We start from the raw sequence: 25210 nt of genomic DNA on the forward strand, positions 1-25210 counted from the left end.
TGTTTAACAATACAGCTGTAGCAGATTATGGAATCCACCCGGGTAGTCAGAGGCACATCTTGTGCAATTTTTGCCAGCTAAGGGCATATGATGCTAAGCTAAAAGAAGTCCTGATCATTTCTGTAAAAGGGCTGCTGGTGCTTAAATTAGATTCCAGATCAGCTCGCTTTGAGGGGAGATCTGTTACAGAGAACAGACAAGGCCAATTTTCCAACCACGTGTTTTGAAGAAGGACATGACATTTTCTTCTCAACTGGATCCCTGGTTAATTTATTTCTGTTGCAACAAGGAATTTCCTGAGACTAAAACCTAGTAATAATTCAAAATGCTAAAAAAGAGCAAACTGGCACCAACAAAGTTCTCTTGTTGGAATATCCCATGCATAATCTGTTCTCTGCTCACTGCAGAGCAAACAGTTTGGCCCCAAACTTCAGCAGACATTTGTATTTCATGTGATCCTACAACACAAGCTATCAGGCTTTTAAGAGTTAAATGATTTAAACCTAAGCAAAGTCAATTCACTGGGATATACAGTTATTAATGATTATTAACAAGCATTTAATATATGTCAAAATAATGTACCAACTGACTTGGATTTTGAACAGAAGTGTTGTTTTTTTCAGGGAATCAATAATTTCCCCACTCAAGGGTTTTCATAAATTCCTCTTCAGTAAAAGAAAGCATCTTAGCAGCTTCAAGGTGCATCTTAAAAAAAAAAAGGGTGAAGAAAGACAAAAAATTAGAAGCAGAAGGTAAAATAGTGAGAATTGCCAATACAAAACCCTATAAAATTGGAATAGCTGAAAGGGGCTGGCATTCTTTTGTTTTGTACTATGGTTCTGATGGATGTTCACCTGTTGAAGCTGAAGTTATACAAAAATGTACAGTCTAGGGATGATGTGGTAAAATTTATGCTAAACATTGCAACTTCAGCTCCAGTGAAACAGGACCAGTAGCTTTTTGTAGTTCCTAACATTGCTTTAAAAATACCTCAGTTTTAGTGAAGCAGGGAAATTACTGAAAATCTGACAACTCTTGCAACTTCTAAATAACACATATAAGAAAACTGGTGAATCTTCTTTAAAGCTCTTACCATCATTAAGATTCCACATGCTAGTCTCTAATACACATGATTTTATTCTAAATGAGGTTTTTAACACCATTAAAAATTAGCAATAAATCAAAGAGTGACTGTACTAAACCTTAACAAGAAATACCTGGAGCTGAGCACAGGTGGCTGTGTTGCCATGTGTCACACCATGCATCCACGGGGCACTATGGCACATACATACCCTCCCCCCCCACATGTGTACATATATTTATGCTTAAAAATCATACAAAATTCTGAATATGCACTGTACTACATGGTGTGTAGCACATAACTGTAAATGGAAACCTGAAAGGGACAAACAGAACTTTTAAAGTTTTTTTTCTGTTCAAATCATGCACCTGTTTGGAAAATGTTATCAGGGTCATCAAGGTAGGATGAGAAAACAAGTAGGAAACTGTCAGTGTAGCTGCACAGAACTGCCACTAAAAAGGCACAGCAGGGTGAAGGCCCTGAAAGCTCCCTGGGTTCCTGATGTCACAGCTGTGCCCTGAGTCCTCACCCCCACACTGGAGTATCATCTCTTTACCCATCATCATTCAAGTGGAAAGGGTCTCAGCTCAAGAGTTTTTACTGCACATTTTAGTAAAATGGGTATGTTTTTTAGAAAAGGAAAAAACTCAGGCCTCCAAGGATGGGGTATGGTCAAAATTAGAAATGTGGTCAATTCAAAAGAAGATGAGCATTTGCTATAGAGCAAAACATTAGCAATCCACACTAATTAAAGTGAGGCTGCTGAACTGAGTCTCACCAGTCTCAGGGCTCTGGTTTACTCAGTTACCTTACTTGACAATAGCTAAATTTAGCCTAGAGGTTGTTGAGTGAAATGTAACAGTACTCTGGTCCTTACCTTTTGTCTCTTTAAAATATCAATTAATTTTATCTGCTTTTTGAAACCTGTTATTAGCTCCTCTTTTTGTTTCTGCAGTTTCTTATTTTCTGTTTTTAATTCTTCAATCCTTCTGAGTTCTTCGTTAGCCACATCCTACCATGGGAAGAAAAGGAGAAATGTATCATTCACAGAAAATCAGAAAGGCCATAACTTTATTCTCTCCATTTCTTCCTCTTGTGTAGGGTGCAGTATAACTTGTCAAGCCCTTTGGTGACCTGCTCTAAGTTAATTTTGGGACTCTGTCGGAGACACAATGCCTTGAAATCTGATCAAGCCTTTTGTTTTGCTCTAGCATTACTGAGGGATTGCAGGTTGGAACTTGCTTTCCTAAGACACTGTACCTTGTTACTTTGCTTCAGTTTATTCAGCTCTACTTTGTATCTTTCTGCTTCTTCCAGGGCTCTGTTTAAGCGAACCTCTGTTGCACTCTGACTGCCTGCAGCCTGCTTGTGTACACGCTTTAGGTTCTCCAGTTCCTATTTAAGATGCAAAGAGTAAAAACAAATATTACAAATAATGGTATTTTAATTAATACCATAGACCACACATTTACAGACACTCTGGCTCACCCCTGGGAACCTAAGAGTCTGTGGACTTCTCTGGCTCACAGACAGAGTCTGTCTCAAAGCCTCGTGATTCCACCATTAAAACATCCCCTTCTCCTTTGAAATCTTGGATCATTCTCATGTTTGTTTTAAACTTCTCCTGGAATAATTGGGGAGCTGATCGTGTCAGACCACAGGATTGATTGAAAAACCTTGTATAGTCAGTCAGCAAAAATAATGTCAGAATGTCCATTCTGTGACAGGTTTGGGAAGGGTGGCTGGTATTCCTAGCTGCTGCTTCCCACCTGTTTCTTCTCCCTCTTTTCCCCAGAGATGATGTGCAATTAACAACAAAAAATTAGAACAGCCTACTGAGGATGGCTGAGGGTTATAACTGTTTCACTGAGGAGAAAATAGTCCATCAAGTGTTTATGGCAACAATCAAAACAGCTCTTACTTATCTCTGATGGTGTTATTTCACAGTGTTGTTAAGAAGGGAAATGAGAAAAAGAGACCAAGATGAGGACATAATGAGATTCAGGATTGGAGAGCATAGATAAAAGACAAAGTGGAAGAAATAGACAATTCTGGCAGAAAGAACAAGTCTTGTTATTCATTAAAAAGAAATAGACTTAAAAATATATTATCCAATGTTTAGTAATGGGCACAGAAAGATTCTTTTAATCAAATCAGGACAGAGAAGGAGCTTGTTAAACTTTTGCCCTCAGACTGCCCTATTTCTGAGTAACTTGTATTTTCTCAGTTCCACACCAGCTCTTGCAGTGGTTACTTCTAACTTCCACATGACTGATCCACTTGACTGATGCACACTTACTGACAAGTGTGTGCAGCTAAGATGTTATGGTAAAGGTATGACTGGAACAGGTATTTCTGGGAAGCTTTGAGTCTTCTCCAGAATGGATGAAGAGGACAGGAGAATAATTCTCCTGTCCAACCCTCCCTAATTCTATTGGTCCATATGCCTCCTCCAAAATTTCACAAAAGCAGATGTTGCTTTAACATTTTTATTGTATTTCTAACCCATCCATCAGTTAATCATATAATTGAGTTATATAGAATTCTAATAATTATTTTAAATGTTTTTTGGTTTTAAGCTGTCATACATAATACCAAGTCTTTTTTTACAAGTCATCCAGTGGGGATATGTTGTCAGATACATTCAACTCCAAGTTTTTCATCTTAACAGTGCTTGAAATAATATTTTAATTTTTAAATAGGCAAGGTCTCTGCCATTTTTTCAACACTTAAAGTAAAAGCTGGATTCATTTTCTCATATAATGTCACAGAGAGGGGAAAAAAATCCTGTGTTCTAAAACTGCATCTCATTTCAATCTCTGGATTCTCTCCACTGTTCTGGCATTGAATTGAGGCACTTGAATATCAGTAGGGAGAGTGATACCAGAGAGCTTGTCTATGAGTAACCCTCCCAGCAGGCATTCTTTCCTCCCAGTAGCAAGCATACACAGGACTTCTATCTTTAGAAAGCTCAGCAACACCTGTCCACCCAGAAAAACATTTGAGAGACAATGTTTGCTTAACATCAAGTCCTTCTTCAAGGCAAAATGTAAAATCCCTGCACAGAACCTAGGGAATAAGGGCATAACTTTGGTGTTTCCCTGACCTTTAATCAGTGTTAAAACTACACTGAATTAACAAGTGAGAGAGAATACATAGGAAGGAATGTTCTTGCAGACAAGTGGTGAAAAAAGACAGGAGGGATGGTATCATTTATTCAGTCAACTAGATGGAAAGAATAAAATGGGAATGCTGGAAAGAAGAGGATAGAACTTTTAGGGAGCATCAGAATTCAGCTGCTGCCTGAGGAAGATGTTCCAGAAGAAATGTTCACATACACCAAACATCAAAGCAATGAAATGAAAAAATAACAAACCAATTACCATTTTTCAGGTAACCTGTGAAAACTAGGTGAAAATCTTTGCCCAGGCACATACAAAGAAAGTAGCTGGGTGATAAATAATTTGTGTAAATTGCTGAAAATCTAAGGAAGCTTGGGAAAGCATATATGACAACTTAGGTCTTCTGTTATTTCTGTTGCAAGAGAAATCTCAAAAAAAGGAATAAGAACCCAAAATTCAATTTGTGTGATCTCAACTACACAGAAAACTTCTGCTAGACTGAAGGTATGATTCTTAAGAGTTTAGTGGCACAGCAGTAAAAATTCAGACTTGTGGTCACAGGAAATTGTTTTTAAATACATGCATAGAATTAATCTCCAAATATATTCATTATATGGTGTGGTATAATACTTCATACCTAAAGAATAATTATTTTCAGACTATGTCCATGAGAGATTTAAGCATTAACAGCAAAATTATTTTCAAGTCCTTGGGTTTGGCATGATTTTTATTTTTTTAATTCAAGAAAAAAATACATAAAATAACTTTTTAATTGGCAGAGAACCATTCATTACATACATCTGCCTTTTTTGCCCTCTCAGTATTTTAAAGAACTGCCACTATTTGTCATGCACATACCTGATCAATAACCTTGAGAAATTCTAGAAAACACAACTTAAAGAGTAACTGAATCAAGAGAGGCTGATAGATCAAGAGCAAAGAGAAGTAAGGGAAGCAAATGTGCTGGATATGGTTGCTGTACAGCAGGAGTGAATAAAACTTTTCATCACATCATGCATCTAAATATTGGGATAAACTTCCTAACTGTACCAGAGCCTGCAGACTGCCTAAGAAAATCATGGAAATTGTCATCACAGAAGGCTTTAAGTACAGGTTGAATAAACTTATGTCCACTTCTGGTTTGGATATAATCAATCCTGTCTTTGTTTAAGAGAACAGGCTACGTGACTTTGTAAGTCTCAGTTCTATTTATTGGGAGCTGATGTGCAGCATGAGTACAACTATTGAATATTTTTTCCTAGCAGAATCAACAGTTGGGGTGCTTATTTGAGAGACCTTAAAACCTCTAAGTGTCTGCACGAAAAGAACACACAATCTTAGAACATTCTAGTTTTGAAATAACCAGAGCTACATAACACTAAGATCAAAGCATGCCTATACAAATGCTTTAATGGATGTATAATGAGAGTTTGTTAGGCTGAGTTGTGCTCTCTCTTCTCCAAACTTGCAGGGGAAACATTCTCCTGGTTATATGACATGTACTAGACCAAGTTATATGTATTACATGATTTTGAAGTCAACCTCTCTAGCTCTGAGTAATTAAAGAAAAACACATGCTGCTCTTAAATTAAGTTCCAAACAAACAAAGCTGTGTGTGCAGGCCATCTGCTACAACTGGGCAAGTACACAGTTTGCAAACGTGGCCTACAGCAGCAGCCAGGTTAATTCTGATTCATCAAATTGGAGGGGCTGCTGTTCAAACAGTCCATTTTCAAGAAAAAAGACACATCCTTTCTTCTACCTGCAGAAGACACCAGTTCAAGCTGCAGGTGGGTTTTGGCTTGTTTTGTTTTTTACTGTTTGCTAGGTTCTCCAGTTTACCATGAAACACTTATTGCCAGAAGTCATTTTTAACAATTATAAAGAGAACCAGAAAAATACAGTTTCTCTGTATTTTTCTAAGATCCCTTTGTGAATTTGATAGCCATTTCTGAAGAGGTTGTTTTGCTTTCTGTGGGTCCTTTACACCATAATTTAATTATAAAATAATGTATGACTGTAGAAGCAGAAGACAGGCAATTAGCAACATGCATTACTTCTTCCTTTAAGAAAGTGATTAGCAATTTTAAAATACAATTTCTAAAACCATTATTAGAGACTGAAACACTAATGGGGTCAGTGGATATGAATCTATCAGACTAGGGCAGAAAGGGTGATTTGATGTGGGTTTCTTTCACTTTCATGGGGCACATGAGACCAATACATGCAATACCTTGTTTAGTGCAATGACCTCTTGTTGTAACCCTTCATTTTTTTTGTCTGCTTCTTGTGACAACATTTTGTACTTCCCAATCTGAGACTGTTGCACACTGATTGTTCGTTGCAGCCTGACCTTTTCTTCTCCAGCATCTTTAAGCTGAGATTTTAAATTCTGATTTTCATCATCCTGTTTGACAGGGATTATAAAAAATAAAACAACACAGCTAAATTGTTGCAAGAAAGTGGTAGGATAATGCAATAGTAATGTTTTGTAAATAAAGGCCAGCAGAAATAGACACAGTGTGGATATGGAGATAATGATTTTTTTAAAATGTAGTATTTTTCAATGTTTCAATCCTTCATGATGTATTCCACAATGATTTTGAGAAAGGAAACAACTCAGACAAGCTAAGAAAACAAAACACCAATTGGCCAGGGCAACACCAGTAATACGTTGTGCATTTTATTTTCTGCAGTCTTTTACTCTTGTAGCAGTATCTAAAATATTTAATTTCTCATATTTCATAGGTTTTGAGAACTAGGTATCAATATGTTACAAAATAACATAAGTAACAGTGGCACATAGATATTTTGTGTGAGAAGAGCTCGTTGTGTTGGTATTTTTGTGAGAATAGCTAAATGCACACATTAGAAAAAATTCTGGGAAAGAGTAGATAAAATAATTTCTGATAAATCAATCCATTATGTTTTAGGAGTATATGGTTTTGACTTAAAAGCAAGCTAATGATCCAGGATACATCAAGTATTCAAATTCAAGATTCTCTTATCATCAAGTGAATCCTGTATTAGCTTCATGACCTACTGGTAATTGCATCCCACATCAAGCATTGTCATTTCAGGGCATTTTTCTTTTATAACCTTTTAAACATTTTATTAATACAGGCTATTTCAGAGATGCATTATGCCCTTCATTTTTTTAAGAAAAAGAAATCAAGGCATACACCAAAATGGAGTTTCTATGAAAACAAGTATTTCTCTCCTGTCCTCTCAACCCCTAGAAACACATGCTTCTCACCTGGAAATATATCCAAGTTATTATCCTTACCCTAAGTTACACACCTCAGAAACTCTCACTTCTTTATATTTAAAACAGCTTTTCTGTTCCCTTAGAATATCTGGACTGTGAGTTAGGAAAAAAAGCCACAATCTAACTTAAAGCTCCACCAATATGAATTTTTTGTGACTTTCTGAACATAATATAGTTATTTTCACACCAGAGAAGCTAGTACCTGAAATGATACATTTAAATACAGAGTGCTGTGGGAGCAGGACAGGAATAGGTATAAGGCTGTCTTCTGTCACTGGCTCTAGTAACTAGATTCTGTAGTATTTTTGGCATGGAATGATGAAGTTCAATAGCTACTGATAAAATTATATTTGATTTGAAAGTTAAAATGTCTTTAAAATCTAATGTAACAGCTTTCTTCGGATCACAGCATAAAAAGTATTGAAATGCAGAAGAAAATTTATTGATAAAAATTAAATATAGAGATATAAAATATCGAAATTTAATTCGTTACAAAGATTTTTCTACAGGTACCCATCTCAAAAAACTATTTATAACTCTAAATTAAAAGCTTGAGAGAAAACATATTGGTGGTTTGCCATGTGTTCTGGGTCTCATCATCACATTTGGGCCTGGGGAACAAGTAGAAAAAAATTCTGAAGTAAAAAGATGACAACTAAGAATAAAACAATTGTGTAAAACAGAAAGTTAGTTCAAAAAGCTTGCTTAATTCCAAATGCATGAAAAAGGGGTGATCCCTCTGGCAGACAGACACAAACTATTTAGGGTTTTACAGTTCAAGAGGTAGTTGAGCATCAGTTGATAACACATTGCCAGAGAATGCTGATCACAAAACTCCCTTGTAGTACACTCTAACAGCAAAACATATGTAGCTTCACACTGCCCTAACTTCAGTCTGATCTGCCCAAATACACAACTGCAAACACACTTCTCCACATCAAATATAATATTGATAATGGAGAAAGCCTTATTTCTGATTTGAAGGCAATTTAAAACAGATCAGCTCTTGCCACACTTTTTTCCAAGGACACCCAAAGCACCTGACTAAACCTATCAAGCTTTTTTATGTCTCATTCTGCCCTAAATACCCCTCTCCTCCCATTACCCAGCTCCAGGCACTGCTCATTTCTTCTTTCTGTACCAAAATCTATCTGCCTGCTACTGCATCCTCCACCTCAGGCTCTGGTAACACTCTCCTTCTCAGCAGTGATGGTTAGAGCACTCTGCAGCACCACACTCATTCCCAGGGGTTCTTTCCTGCCTCAAATTCTTTTTCATTAAGTATATTTCACAAGATTTTAGCCCAAGATCACAGTTACACAGAAATCACTATCCTTGACTCTAAATTCTCAAGAAATTTTTAAAAACCTAGAATCTTAGCTCTTAAGACTTGGAAAAAAAAAAATCTGTTGTCATTATTTGATAAAGGGGAACCTACTCCATTTCTATAGATAAGAAAACTTGGCTCTTACCTTCTTCCTGCATTCACACACTACACTATCCAGCTCTTCCTGCATAACACGTAACTTTGCCTTAAGTAATCTGATTTGAGTCTCTGTGAACATAAAAGGTTACATGTAATATCCACAAGTGCCTATTATTCAGTGCAGAAAAGGAGAAAAACTGATGGAAGAACTCACTTTGATCTTGTTTTTAAAAGCACACCACACTGTTTGTAACTATTAAAGAGTAAGAGGGCAATAAAACCTCAGATTTCTCAATAAATGTTACAACTTCCTCATTCTTAGGCAAAGTTTTGTATTGATTTTTCCTTTTTATGCTGGAACTTGACATCTTTAAAATGAAAAAGATTCATAATGCTCAAAATTGAAACTGGTTGGAAACTTTTGTCATACTGTGCTATATGTGGCAGCATTCCCAGAGACCAAAGTCAAGAGGACTATATTGTAGGTAAGTCTACACTGCAATTAATCTGTGGCTGCAATTTGTCTAATTACACCCAAAGTTGTTTCAAACTGCTCACAATCAGGGAGTAAATGCAGACTGCAAAACCCTCCTAATAGCTAAATACCTCTCCCACAACATAGTCTATGTTTTTTTTAAAGTACACTGCTAATATTATTCAATCATTAGTTGAAAATTAAATTAAGCAGATGTTTTTTTCAAAATTAAGTACTTTCTTGCTCTTGGACAGCTAAGACACATACTACTGTCATACCAAAAACAGGCTGTGTGTGAAGTAATGTTCTTTTACTCCCTGTTCCCCACTGTTTCCCCAGACCCTTCACCAGGAACTCCCCCTGTGACCTTCCACAGGCACAGAGCATGGAAGCAGCCTGAGGGTGAAGATGAGCAGCACAGGAATAACCATTATATGCAGCTGGTGCAAGGGGAAAGGAGTAACTGGAGACATTTAATCTGGAGCTGAACATGAAGGGTACCTGTTTATTTGCTGTAGTAGCAATTTTTTTAATTTCACCCTCCTCCCCTTATCAGCTGTCAGCTACAGCTTAAGTTGGCTTCTGCATTGACCAATAATAAGTAGAATCTGGGGAAACACTACCAAAGAAATAAGATACAGACTGACTTTTTTTCTTCCTGTTACATCCATGTGAGCTTCAAGTAACTAGAGGCTATCTAGGTACCAGAGGGACACTATACTGAAGCCATCAAGTTTAACACTCTCTCATTTACTTCCATATTATGTAGCTGTTTGATTTGCTTCTTAAAACATATTGTAGCTTGGCATTCACAATATCCTGTGGCAATAATTTAATCATGCATGATGTGAAAGGCAAACACTTTGTATAGCTTGCTTTAAATCAAATTTAATGTGGAATTTACCAAAGTGTGTATTACAAAAATACAGCTTTCCTTTTATCTTTGCCATTTTCATTACAGAATATTTCATACTGGCCTCAAATGTTTTGTTTTCAAATTGAAGACTCCAATACAAGTTGTTCCTATAGTTGCTACTATATACTCCTTCCTGTATTTTTCCTAATTCTACATCCTGGTTTTGAGATGGAGTGTGTAGAGCTGTGCCTCATACTCAAGATGGGGTAGCATGAATTACATTGCAGCATAATGATAAAGTACAATATTTTGTTTTCCATTATCTTCTAAAGGATTTCCAACAATCAGTTTGCCTTTTCCACTGTGAACAAGTAGTAATCTTATGCTTTCAAAGACATCTTAATTAGTAATCACTAAAATAAGTCCAACTCAAACCTAAGTGTTATTGGTGGTTTTTCTCTGAGTATTGCTTTGCACTCTGATGCTGAACATAAACTTCTATTCTATTCTCCTCACTCAATACTTCAAGATTCTTCTACACCATTTTTGTTTTAACTATCCTAACAATTGTTTCCAATTAGTTTCTTTACCAGCTGTCATTACTTCCTTCCAGATATATTTTTCTGTATATTGAACATTGTGAGCCTCATGACAGATCACTCTAGAGCTATGCCACTATTTGCAGAAACTTGTTTCTTTTTAACATTTTGTTTCTTCTTTTACTCAGATATTAGTCCACAGACAAATTCTCTTCTGTCTTAGATAGCTCTGTGTCATTAAGAGCACTCATTAATTCCTTGAGCACAGCTAGAACCAGATCAGCCTTAGGAATTGGCTATGATCCAAAATCAGTTTGAATTCTCAGAAGAGGTAATGAAACAATTAGCTTCCTAATTTTTCATCACCTGATGAGGCTGATAAAGGGGAGGGGGAATCACTTACTAAGATGGTCTTAGGTTATAAAGTAATCCACAGTTTAGGGAATGGTAATCAAGAAAAGGATGTCAGAGTCTGATGCCTTGCAAGAAAAAAAAGGTGTCCTGAGGATCAACATGAACCTCACTTTTCCCTGTGCTTAGTCATATGTCACCTCCTTTTCCTCTAGGACCATATAAAAAAAAAAATACCTTTTTTTCCTTTAAGGGCTTTAGAAATTTCCCTGTAATTTCTACATAAACTCTTCCTGTTTTTTTCAGGAGAACCCATTTTTAACAGTCAGAAAGCAAGGAAAAATAAGTTCTTAACCATGGGAAGAAACCTACCTGCTCCAATTTCATTTTCAGCACTTGGAAGCACATCGTCATCTAGGCAATCTGGTAAGCCTCCTCTTTCTAGTTTTTCTTCAATTTTGCTTATTGTTTTTGCTAATGAAAATTCTAGGCAGTCTTCTGATATTGCAACATCATCAGCACTTTGTACTTCCAGGCTTGCTATTTTTGAACTTAAAAAAAAAAAAAAGGTTAATTATACATTTTAAAAATTCGTAATATGAAAGAAAAATTACAAAAAGTGTAGGTTTTTTATAGTTATTTACCTGATGCAACTTCATTGCTTGCATCCCTATGACCCATTGATAGAAATTTATTTTCTTTTTGTAAGATACCTTTGCCATAGGTTTTAGCTACTACTTCTGTCTTCAATTCTGCCACTCCTCCCCCCCCTGTCAGCATTACATTAATTCATAGAATGCTAGAACTGGCTGGGTTGGAAGGGACCTCAGAGCTCATCAAGTCCAACCCTTGATCCACTCCCCCCGTGGTTCCCAGCCCATGGCACTGAGTGCCACATCCAGGCTCTTTTGAAATATCTCCAGGGATGGAGAATCCACCCCTGGGCAGCCCATTCCAATGGCTGATCACCCTCTCCCTAAAGAAATTCTCTCTAAGGTCCAACCTAAACCTCCCCTGGCACAACTTGAGACCTCTTGTGTCCTCTTGTCTTGCTGAGAGTTGCCTGGGAAAAGAGCCCAACCCCCCCCTGGCTACCCCCTCCTTTCAGGGAGTTGTAGAGAGTGATGAGGTCTCCCCTGAGCCTCCTCTTCTCCAGCCTCAACACCCCCAGCTCCCTCAGCCCTTCCTCACAGGACTTGTGCTGGATCCCTTCCCAGCCTCCTTGCTCTTCTCTGGACCTGCTCCAGCACCTCAATCTCCTTCCTGAGCTGAGGGGCCCAGAACTGGACACAGGACTCAAGCTGTGGCCTCCCCAGGGCTGAGCACAGGGGCAGAATCCCTTCCCTGGACCTGCTGGCCACGCTGTTCCTGAGCCAGCCCAGGATGCCATTGGCCTTCTTGGCCACCTGGGCACACTGCTGCCTCCTCTTCAGCTTCCTGGCAATCCAGACTCCCAGCTCCCTTTCTGCCACTCTGTGCCCAGCCTGGAGCTCCCCATGGGGTTGTTGTGGCCAAAGTGCAGGACCCAGCACTTGGAATGTTGAACCTCATCCCGTTGGAATCAGCCCAACTCTCCAGTCTGTCCAGGTCCCTCTGCAGAGCCCTCCTGCCTTCCAGCTGAATTCCCAAGGGATCTGAAGCTCCTAAATTCTTGTTACAATACATCCTCATCCTAATGCAGCTTTCAAACTCCCTCTAGCTGCTAACTTTCTCCCACAACTTCGGGTTCAGCCTGCATGCCCTGTGTCTGCATTAATGAATCTCATGAGAACCACTATGACAGCCTCCCCCAGACTGCCCAAGGGAAGTCCACAAGTGACCCCCTAATACTGAAAGAAAAGCTTGGCCTGTGTCAATTCCATGTTCTGCCAACTTGCAGACAATTTTCATCCTCCTTTGCTATTTGTCCATATCTTGCATCAGTTTTCATTTGCTCACAGGATTTTATGCATGTCTCTCCTCTTTTGTCCATATCTCCTTTTACAACCTGAATTTCCTCATCTAGAGAGATGAAGCTTTTCAGCTTGAAACCCCTGGAAGCTGAGGTATGTTGTTGGCTCTCTCTTGTCCTGTGAGCCCAGGATTCACCAAAATAGGGGAGACCCCTCAAGGCCTCTTCACAAATCAGTCTGCACCACCTAAGGTTTTCTTTGGTGGGTGCTCCTTAGGCATCCCTTCACTGAAGGATTTTCACTGTCATCCTTGTAGCAAGCAACAGTTTCATTGCACTATTAATCACAGATGTTCACTAATGCTTTCTGGTGGTCAAAGCAAGTGAACAGAGACAGCTACTTGGTGGTGCTTAAGAGGACCAAGTTTACTACATGTATATTAATGTAGAAGCATCCAGAAAATAAAAATAACCTGATAGACAAAAATAGCAACTCAAATATTTTATTACAAACATAAAGAGATGTGAATAATATACCTTGAAGCTGTTGTTTTCCCCTTACTTCCAGAGTATGGACTGTTCTGAGCCATGGGCATGGAAGCACATTTCTTCTTGTTTGCTAGCTACAATTTTTTTCAAAATAGTTATTTTTTTGGTTAGTTAGGAATTACTTTTTTCTCAGTTATTTTTGCATTGTTGTGGTTTTTTTGTGTTTTATCTACTCAGACTCCAGGGTACTTTTCAAAGTATGCTTTTCAAACTTCCAGAAGCTTTACACAATTTTACTTCTACTCACTTTATCTTGCAACTTTCATAGCCTAAATCATAATACATCCAGTAGTTATTTGCTTGTGGGAGTTTTTTCCACACAATGAATTCATACACACATAAGGCTCTCTTCTATTACCAAAATATTAATATAAACAGAAAACAGAGTGCATTTCTTTGAAAAATGCTTATCAGATCTTCAAATACATACTATTTTAATTCATTACTTTAATCTTATACATTTCCTGTATACGGAAGATCTAGCAGTATTTTTGTTGCTTTCACTCAAATATTGCAAAAAAATAGGCTCTTTTTATATTGTATTCTGATAAATAACTGAAGACAGTATTTTGGAAGCTTTAGATCACTTCCTAAAAATGTAATGTAATTGTAATTAGAGACTAATGAGTTTGTTCCTAATCACAATATTTTTTTCCATTATATTTCCCTTTTGTTTAATACTACATCTAGAAGACAGTAATGCTGCCTTGAGTTTTATACTAGTGGGGGAGGGAAGGGGAGAAAGGGAAAAATTAGTTATGTTCTGATATTTTTAATGTGAAATTCTTAAATAGATGCTCAAAACACTCCTGTCAATGGTTCACAGACAAGGAAAATTAGAATTCAAAAATTAAATGTGATATAAATCCACTTAACCACCAGTGCCACAGAGAAACCCTGCTAACACCATCCCATATCACTTTTTTGAACAACATTTCCTTTCACCTTCCCACCCATAAGTCCCCTGTGTAGTACAGCCTCAAAACCAGAAGTAATACATGGAAATTATATTAGAAGAGGAAACAACCAGAAGAGTTTTAACTCTGATACCTCAGTATGTGAATGTACAGGTGATGAAACTCCAGCACAGAGTGGATCTCTGCAGAAAAAAAAAATAAAAATCTCTGACTACGTATAACAAAAGAAGCATTTTACAATAAAAATTCAACCCACTCAACAGAATAAGAACATTTTATATGTCTAGAATAAACCATATGGCTGAGGTGGGAACACATACTAAATTCAGTCATAAATTCAGTCTCATACTCTGTCTTTCCTTTCTGGTAAATCCAGGGTATGGAATACAGCAGTTTATTCATGTACCAGGATCTGAATCTTGTCTCCTGCAATTCAGGCAACTGCAGCCTTATTAGATCAATGATTCCCCACAGGGGATCAAGGGAGCACTTATCCAGCATGCAGAGTGTTGTCAGCCTCAACAGGAGAGACTGACAACCCATTACAAAAGATCACCAACAGCTCAGTGCTTAATATGCCCACCTGACACACAAATCCCTGAATTAATACAAAGAAAGTGAAGGTATAAACCAGTGCCCTCTGCATGCTAAGAGGGAATGCAATTGGATGCTCAGATTGACTGTTGCCAAGTCACCTGACAGGGACTATCAAGGGAATATGAGGTGGAAGCAATTTATAAATTACCCCCCACAGAATTTTTGCTGAAATAAATATTACAAATACTGTATCAGTTTTAAAGATTAAAACACTCAGCTTTCCTATCTGCTTATTTGGCTGAAAACCATCCTTCTTAGTAACTGAACTTCAAAGCAAATGACTGTTTTTAAAATCTGCTGGAAACAAGCAGAAAGTTTTAGCCTGGTGTCTACTATTCAGGTCAAGTTTCTTGTCATATATGTAACTTTGCTTCCAGAATAAGTTATGAGAATCTGTGTTATTGCACTGAAAGGCTACATTTTTTTTCCCCTACCTTTTATAGTTTTTTACTTCGATTAAAATGCTGGCTTATAAAAGATTTGGAACAAAATTTAAATTTCAGGCATATCAAATCATGTCAACTGTCTGGCCAACTGATTTGAGCAAATGTTTAGATCTTGCCTTTAAAAATTTCACAGACATCAATTCATCAACAAGAATTATCTGCACAAAGCTCCAGATTTTATTAATCCAAAAAAAAAAACCAACCCACCAAAAAAAAAAAAAATCCACCAACCCCAAACTGGAGAAATCGTCTGTGTGTGGTTGGCAACAGACTTCAAGAATAGGATGATTAGTTTTTGTCTATTTACCCTATTTTCTTCATGCTCCCTTCCTATTGGTTAGCTTTGGAAACATGCAGAAGGTGAAGATTTGCTGCCACAGAAATAGCTGTTGTATGTTATTCTATAATATATGAAATACAACACTTCCTATACTCAGTAAAACAATGATGTTTTATCCTTCAGTAGACTAGTTTGTTCCTACTATATCTGTTGTCTCAGGGCCTTATTAAAAAAAAAAATAAAAAGAAAAAAGAAAAAAAAAAGCCCAGTGTTCTGAATTCCTCACACTTGTTTAACCTTAGTAGTTTCTACCCTTTCCCCATACATGACAACACGTTTCTAAAACCTGATAATTCAGTTCCATCATTTGGTAAGTGAAAGCAACCTGTAAACCCCGAAAAAGGGATACAAATAAATAGCTAGAGGATCGTGGCAGCACCGAAGCTCATGTTTAACAATTCCATCTCTGCATGTAAACAGGAGATGCATGTGCATGAGCAAACCCTTTGTGTTTGCTAATCCTATTCAAAGCCTATAGCGTGCTTGCCCATGCGCACAGTGCCCATCGCCATCAGCCTGGCCACGCTCTGAAGAGGGAAAAGTGTAAACAAAAGCTGATTTCAGTGCGGTGTCACTGGAGCTGCTTTGTCTCTGTAATTCAAGTGTCTCTGCAAAAATTATGCTCTACAAGCTCCAGAACGACTTATTTTAAAATACACGCTAACTGGAAGAGTCCTTGAATATTTGCTCTCTTTTACTTTGCTTATTAATTTTTTTCTCTTAACCTACTTTTTATTTTTTTCCCTGGTACTACCTCTTTCTCTGCTTTGATTTTTTTCCCTTCTTTCCTGCTGCTTTAGTGTGCATTCTCCTTAAAGAAATCCATGGTAATTTCAAATGGATATTTCAAAAACATCTTAAGTGCTTCCTTTAGATTTATGGCCTATCTGTTTACACAATTTTGAAAGAAAAAAATGTTTTTAATTAAATATTAAATACTTGAAACTAATCTAATTGAATGGCCTCAATGTTCACTCATGGATAATCAGCATGCTTAATTCCTAGCACACATTTCTAGGTTTTTTTTTCACTACAGCACAGGATTTCAATTCTTCTCCTACAGAAATGTTTACCAGAACACAGACTGTGGTTGTTTTCAGGTGTTTTAATTTATATAAGTAGTTGGTAGATCAGTGCTACTCCAATGTGCTAACTGCCAATATTTTTTTTAATTCTTCCAGCACTCCCATTTATTTCCAATATATACCATCAAAGCTGTTAAATCCCTTTGAGGGGCTGAATCTTCCTCACCTTCCTTCATAAAGCAACCCTGTAACTCAACTCCAGTTTGAAGTTCTTAAAGATTTTCTGTCTACTGCCCAAAATGCATCTAACAGAAAACTAAAGCAGGATCCAGAATTTGTTTGCAAAGCATGATTATACTGATAACACATCAAGATTATTTTTTCCCCTCTACAGCTGACAGATACAGATTTAAAATAGCTCAGGAACAATTTTAACTACAGTAGCAAACTTCTGCCAGTATAGCCAGGCTTCTATCCCAGACTTCCTGTCACACCTTTTTGTGTACTGACAGACCTTTTATATTCATAAAAAACTTGCTTTTTGTTTTTTGCTCTTACTCTGCACAAAAGTCCTTATTTTATCATCTCTAGCAGACTCTCATATCTATGACTTCAAAACAGTTTCCATCTTCTGCTTAACATTTGGGACACTGTAGTCTGACCTGGTGTCTTTGTTTTCCAGATTAGTGACACTGGAAATTAAGGAGCCCACCAGATCAGATCCTTGATAAAATATGGTTTTAGACTCTCTCAAATTCACCCACTGCCTGTATTATCAATATACAAACCCCAGAACAAATAAGTAAATAATAAGCAAGTCAATACAGCTGTGCATCCAGCCTAGAGCTAAGGGGTTTGGAAACACTGGCCAAACCCCACAGCTGTACCTTTGCTCATTCAGGACAAAGGTATGCTGGCCTCAGATGTGTAATGATGTCCAGGTTCCAGAGGGTGGCAGCTGAATGTCTGTCTGTCTTGGGGTTTTGTGTTTGGTTTGGTTTAATTAAGCACTTCCTGGAACGTTTAGGCCAAGTTAAATGTGAACCAGTATCTATTTCTATGCTTTGTCAGCTGAACTGGTTAAAAACCATCTACTGCTAAGGGTCTTCTTTTTGTACTGCAGAGAAACACGTTCCCTTACCTTGCATTTTTACAGATGTCAGCACTACTTATCATCCTAGATAAGACATTTCAGCAAAATTAAGTCTTCCTTGAAATAACAAGGAACAGCACTTAATATCAATGGTTTCAAGCAACAGGAAAAAATTTAGACTCCACCAATGGAGTATGCTCCAAAGACAGATAAAACAGGAGCATGACTAGGGCACAAGTCTGGGTGTGCAGGATGAGTGTGAAAGATTCCCTGCAAATTATATGCAGCAGCTGTAAAGCACATACCTGTGGCTGTCATCTTCGTATGACTTAGTTTGTACTGAAACTGGTCTAGATAGAACTTCCTGCTGGCATTTCTTTATTCAAACAAACGAACAAACAAACAAAAAAACAGTAGTCAAGTTTGGGAAGAATATAATCCACTAAAGATGAATTACATATTTGTAATCATAACAACTATAGTCTACTATGGAAAAGAATGGAAACTATAGTCTGCTGTGGAAAATAACTCATAAAACAATAAAACTTAAAATGCCATTCCTGTCCCCAACACTTATTTCTGCTCTACAACATGTAAATTGTCTTTTGCCTATAACATTTTTGCCCAGCTTTACATCATCTGAGATGCTGCAACCTTCCCTCCTTTTCCTCTAAACTACAGGAGTAGCAAATACACTGCAGGTGGAACAAATTTTCAGTTTTCCATATTGTGCAATAAGCCTTAAAAATAAATCTTTATTCATGCAGTACGACCATAATTGGACACTGATATGTTGTATGTACTTTAGAGAATAATTTAGTCTGAATGTTCAGATAGCTTCTATGTTGCTAAGTTACAGTTAGCATAATCAAGAACAAATGCAGTTGTCCTCTTCAGTATTTGTCTTTTTGTTGTGGTGTTTGTTAGGGGGGGGATTTGTTGTTTTTTTAATATTCTATTCAACTAAGACTGTTTTTCTGTTGTTAATGTATATCTGTGCAATATGGCAGTGCCATGTGATATATTGTGTCCCAAGAATATTTGATCTTCTGCTGTATTTAGAGAAGGGGGAAAAAAAGTATTGTTGTTGCTTTTTTTAAGAGCCTAGATGCTATTTTGGACACTTCATCTGCTTCTGTTCAAATGCCAAGCAGTTAGCCTCAGCTTACCACAGCTCACAAGAAGAATGTTTTCACAGGACATAAAAATGAAGATTCAACAGTAGGAAAAGTGCATATAAGTATAGCTTCCCAGAAGACTTAATAATTTGCTTTTTTTTTCTTTCAGATTGAACAATGCAGATCCTGCATACTAGAATATAACTGCAACAGTATCTGGTTTTCAAAAACTAATTTATGTTTTAGTATTTAAGGCATAAAGTTACCTACAGGTACTTTTCTTAAACATCATAAAGGTTTTTATGTGGTTTTATGTATATACCTGTACAAACGCTCTACACATCTATGTGAACATCTACTTACCTGATGAAATAATATATAAACTTACTTTGAATGTTTTTCAGTAGAAGTTTACAATTTGAAAAAATAAAATTAAGACCTTAGATTGCATTTGACACCAAAAATATATTTAGTTGTCATGGTCTAAATAATTTCTTTTGAAACCTGACCCCCTGTGCATGTGAACCAAGGCTAAGTTATGTAACAGTCTGCATAACCTACTCACCATTACTTCTTCAGCCTGACGCACCAGTTTCTCTGTTTTTGCTTCTAATTCTGCATTCAGTCGCCTAAAAGAGTAAGAATTCTTGTCACTGAGATTTGCAAAGATTCAAGAGAGGGAAATGTAAGCATGGTAGAATCTCTGCCTGACCTAAGTAGGAATTGAGAAAGATTCCTACAAAGGTACACTGAAATAAACTTTAGGGTATTAACAAAGTGACATTTCAACCATTTCCTGGGTTTCTGTCAAATCAATTGTACTAAAACACCTATATTCACCAAACGGTAAGGTTTAGAATATAATTCTTGGATGGAAAAGGTGGCCTTAGTTTTGGCCATGTTATCGCTTGATACCCCTTTTAGATCTTTCTTTTCTCAACACTTTCTGGTTTTAAGACAGTCTTTACCTCAGGAACAGGGAAAGTAATCATGTACTATTAATGTTATTTGATTGCGTCATTAAAACGTGTCACGTTATGTATGTATCGCTTAAAAAAAACTTGAATTTTTGCGTACTTCACAGGTTTTCAGGCGGTATGACCGAGTTTCTGTGGCACGGCCCACCCCTCACGGGGGCTGAGGACTGACAGGTAACAGAGTGCTTTTGAATATGTTTTCACTGCATTTGTCACAAACTTTAGAGCTTTGAAGTTTTTTTTAAAAGGCCTAAGATCTTACATATTCATAATTTGCAAGTAACGGCAATGGTTTTAATGCGGAAAATCTGAAGTCCTAGGGCAGCGCACAGCCCGCCCTGAGGCGCCGGTATAAAACGAGGGCGGGAGGGCGGGAAGCCTGGCAGCGGTGCTCTCATCGGTACGCTGCGGGGGAACCAGCTGAGGGACCCGGGCACGGAGCATTAACCGCAAGCTCCGTTAGGACATCCAGCAGTAAGCGGGGCAGCGCCACGGTGACCGGGCCAGGCCACGGCCCCCCGGCCGCCTCCTTACTTGTACTCCGCCTCCTTGGCCAGCAGGTCGCTGCTCACCACGCCGGGCATCCCAGCGGCGGGCGGCCCGGGGCCACCGGGAGGTCTCCGCACTTGCAGCGAGGACGAGTTAGCGTGCGGGGCGGGTCCCTTCCCGCTGCCTCCGCTCGTCTCCCCGTGCCCGAGCCGCCGCCTTACCCCAGCACGGCCCCCGCCACCGCCCGCCGCCATTTTGTCCGCGCAGAGGCTGCTGCTGCGCGGCGTCGCCTTCGCCAGAGCAACCGTTCGGCGTTGGGGGTGGTGGCTCTGCCGCCCTCCCCCTGCTCAGGCCCCGCTTCGGCCGCCCTCCCGGCTTGCTCGCATCCCCGCCGTGGGCCCGGCCAGCCCCCCTTGGGGCTGATGGGTGTAGAGGGCAGGGGTAGCCACGTTTCGGCCGCTGCTGTAAGGCCGTGGGACGCTGAGTCGCTTCATCCCCCCTTTTTCTCGCAGAGTTTGGTGCCAAGGTGACAGTGTGTCAGAGCCCCTGTGACAGCAGTGGCAGACTGGGGGCTTTGGGATGAGAGCCCTGACCGGAGGCCCGGGATCAGCTGGCTCCTGGCAAAGTGCTGGGTCGCCTTGGGTTTGGGTGAGGCAGAAGTGGTCTGAGGTGTCATTACGCTTTCTGTTGTAATAAATATTTATTACAGTCCTGTTTGAACCTTCTGGCCTTGCTACGTATTGTCCTATCCCTTCATCTTGATGTGTTAAACTTGGGCAACTTCTCTATTTGCAGCGTGACAGCAATGGTTCCACCCTGCGTTCTGCTCTTTTGTCTCCCTCTGCGTTTTCTGTTCCCAGTTTTGTGCAATTACTGTCTGGTTTTAGCCTTGTCCTTTGCCTTTGAATCTGTCTATTATTTTCATCCCTCGCCCCCTCACTGTTTGATTTTGCAGTGTTTCTCCTTCCTGGTCACCCATGAGCCTATTCCCTCTTTTTCATTACTTCCCCAATCACTTGCTCATTCATGTTGGTTTCCTTTCCCAAGTTTCTAATGGATGCTCCTCCTCCATATGACAGCAGTCTCATCATCCTGCCCTCATATAGGTAGCTGGCTATCTATATAGCACAAATAATACCCTGAGTTACATGGGCTGTATATTATTTTAATGAAGAGATTTGCACAGGGGAAATCAGAAAGGCTTAGCTGACTGGAAGTAGAAGGTCTGTGCGTAGTTGAGGGATTTCTGCAGAAGTATTAGTTGCAAAACAGAAGAAATGCTTGAAGGAGATTAACTTTGAGCATGGAGACAAGCAGTGTAATGGGATAAATGGAGGTGAAAGGAAAGGCAGGACAAATGTGATTAGTGGAAGGCAAAAAATAGAAATATCAATGTAGAAAATGGAAGTGCTTAATAGTAATGTTGATACAAAGGTATTGATAGGAAGAGGGAAAACAGAGAACCTATGAAAAAAGTTATGGAGCTTTTGAAAAAGTTGTCAGCCAAGAAATCAGTTAATTACTTTTTTTTTTCCTTTTTTCCTAATAATAGCAAGAGATTAATGATGGCCTTTCAAAAAAGAAGTTATGCAGAATTTAACTCTATCAGTTATGCTCTTGATCTGGAGAAACAAGAAAGGGCAAGGTCAGGGGAAGAAACCAAACTTCCACAGGGGCAAAGACAGATTTTGTTAAGAAGCAAGTTACAGATTCCATGAGAGATGAAAGCATCATAACCAAAGCAAGGTTTTAGGAGCCTCTCCAGTGAATTTTAGTGAGATTCTGCAAGATTTCAAGAGAAACAGAAGCTAGAGAAAGGAATCAAGGTCAGCATGATGAAAGCTAGAAGGACAAACATGCTCATTCCAAATGGCAACAAATTATTTTTTTCCAAAGGCAAGTACTATTTCTTTTTTGCAGAACTAAATTGTCACCTTAGTAATGTTCTTACTGTTCTTAAAGTTCTTGTCCAATATATGTATAAGATCATAGCATATTAAAAATGCCAAAAGTATTAGCTAGAGGATCTCTGCTGGTTAGATACTGAGGCAACAAAATCACTGCCTGAGATTAGAGAGATTAGAGCCACTGGTTTTCTGGCCAGCTTTTAGTTTAGTCTTAATAAACAAAAGAGGGGTAATTTATTATATCATAAATAATTAAATATGTTAACAAACATAGCAATGTAGGGTTCTTTTTGTTTAGACCCCTTCTGGGAATAAAACATATATATATATTAGGATTACAGATTTGCACATTTTTTCTATGATTCACCACATGATTTATTTAATATTGATCTATTTTATTGAAATATTGTCTCAACTTAGAATTGCACTACCTAGATTTGAAGTAATATGAAAATACTGGTATTTTTAGACACATATTTCTTAGAGAACTTTGAAGCTTTTCTCCAGAGATGCAGAAAACAGAAATAAGATGTTTTGTTACATTCTTGATCCCTTACTCCATTAAGGTTTTATCACTTCAAAGTTGACCTGATGTGACCTTGACAGTTGTGGTTAATTCTTTAATACATAGTTGGTAACTGGGTAGAGAATAGGCTTATATTAGAGATGACAACCAATAGCAAGATACATAAGGAGCTAAGAAAATTTATCTCAGTATTTGTCTGAAAAAAACAGCATTTAGAAGCATAGCATTATATGGTATAAGATTTAGGCAATGTTATTTGTTAGCAGATTCTTATTTTTTACTTAATCATGTGTTAAAAATTGTCTCAAACGTAATGACTGTAAAATCAAAATGGGTTTTGTCAGTTTCAAGCAAAGCATACATCAGATTAGATGCAGATTTTTATGATCTTTGTGATCATAACAAGCCATATTTGGGACCTCTTGCTTGGGACCACTTTGATGATAATACAACATCATTCTGTATTTTCCAAGTATTTAATATTTCTTTGCTTATTGAGGATGATAAGATCACAGAATTAAAGTGCTTCCCTGCATCCCATTGCTGCTTTTCCAGCAAAGCAGGTAGATCACTGAACAGAAGAGCTCAGTAAATAGAGCTGGCCCTAGGAGAAAAAGGTGTGCATAGCTGGTATGATGTTAGGATAATGTATTGCAGAAGACTGCTGAGGAACAATATCCAGTGTTTAGCTGTGATAAGACCAAAGAACATTCATTATTTACTTGTTACCTGTGGCTCTCTTCCTTCTGCAGACACAAATTTTGTGATCTCTTTTCTTCTCCAATGAAAATGGGATTTGTATACTAAGCTATTATCTCTACACTTTTAGACATTTTTGTTTATAATATCTTCTTATTGTCTAAAAGATTAATTATACATAATTTTCCATGCTTCTTATAAAAGTTGCAACATTTAGTAGAGACCTAAGACACTATCAACAACCAACACTGTAGGAAGGGGCAGGATTTTACTGTATATCACATTACTTGTCAGAAACAGAGGAACAAATAGTGGTTTAGGACAACTTTTTCTTCTGTATGAATCCTTGCAAATGTATCAGGCCAAAGAGTGCAAAAAGGCTTACAACTTTTAGACCAGGAATCGTGTTAAGGGTTATATAGAATCTTTAATATGTGGTAGAGTTAATTCAATTAACTTATATATATATATATTACCATTATTGTTTCTGCCTCTAGAAGGAAAAGTCTTCTACAGGACTTGCTGCTGCCTGCTGTACTCTGCATCCTAGGAAAGAGAGCTGCTTCCCTGAGGCAAGGTAACACAAACCATGCCATTTTTCCTTGTACACTCATTTGTTTGAGCAGTACAGGCTCTGCTGCTTAGTTTACCCTGCTCTGGGTTAGGTGGTCATGGGGACACCACTCTTTACACTCCCAGGTCTGAATGCTGGGATGTGCTGGGATGTGTTTTCAGGCCTGAGAATCCAAACCAATCCACCCCACACTGGGAGGAGGTGTGGGTTGCCACCAGGACTGCCCAGCTCACAGCAGTGGTCCCTGAGAGCTGAGCTGCTTGTTCACACCATCAGCAGGCAGGGCAGGCACAGGGAGCCTCACAGGGCACAAACCAACCCTGGACAGGCTGAACCCACTGGTAAGGATGTAACCAGGGGCAGCACTCACAGATGAGAGTGAAGGATTTAAAGCTTGTAGGCAGTTGTTTGTTTGTTTACTTATATATTCTAAATGCACTGGAGAGGATGCCAAACATCTATACAAAGCATATCACTGTAACCTAAGCAACTGTAACACAGCCTCTTCACACCTGGATAATTTCCTTGCCTTAAATTTCTGCTTCATTTTTCTAGTTTCCTGGAGGGGAGAGAGAGAGAAGAGCAGAATTTTGGAATGAGTAGTAGGTGAATTTTAATACTTAACAGCTTTCTGAAAACTTGGAATTTTTTTTACCTCTGAATTGTCATTTTAGTTTTTACTTCAAAAGATACAATTGCTAATTCATGTTCCTGTTCTGTGTACTGGAAGTGATGGCTGATCTTGCATCCATCTAGAAATCAGACTAGAATATGTAATTTTTGTTCAAGTAGGAAAAAATAATAATGTAAACTTTTGTACATAATTTTCAAACATTAGTGGAGTGGTTGGGTCTAGACAATGTGGAGCTATTAAACCAATAATCCAGACATCTAGGGAATTCCCCAGACAGCTGTTGGATTTTTTCCCCCCTATTCAGTAATAA

General features: G+C 38.3%; 1 protein-coding gene across 2 annotated transcripts; it reads right to left on the reverse strand.

The window, feature by feature from the left end:
- Nucleotides 1-534: 534 nt before the first annotated feature.
- On the reverse strand, nt 535-20897 carry TEX9 (testis expressed 9). 2 transcript variants are annotated; one of them, XM_071755113.1, is made up of 11 exons: nt 20606-20894; nt 19660-19723; nt 18282-18352; nt 14609-14657; nt 13547-13632; nt 11491-11669; nt 8944-9026; nt 6437-6610; nt 2342-2476; nt 1959-2093; nt 535-705 (listed from the first exon to the last, which is right to left on the reverse strand). In XM_071755113.1, exons 1-11 carry the CDS (start codon nt 20812-20814, stop codon nt 628-630), a joined length of 1263 nt encoding a protein of 420 aa, XP_071611214.1. In that variant the 5' UTR covers nt 20815-20894; the 3' UTR covers nt 535-627. The 2 variants fall into 2 exon arrangements, with proteins under 2 accessions (XP_071611214.1, XP_071611215.1); XM_071755114.1 differs by lacking the exon at nt 2342-2476 and having other exon boundaries at nt 20606-20897.
- Nucleotides 20898-25210: the final 4313 nt, after the last annotated feature.

The sequence above is a fragment of the Heliangelus exortis genome, chromosome 11, assembly GCF_036169615.1.
Source record: "Heliangelus exortis chromosome 11, bHelExo1.hap1, whole genome shotgun sequence".
NCBI classification, from domain to species: Eukaryota; Metazoa; Chordata; class Aves; order Apodiformes; family Trochilidae; genus Heliangelus; species Heliangelus exortis.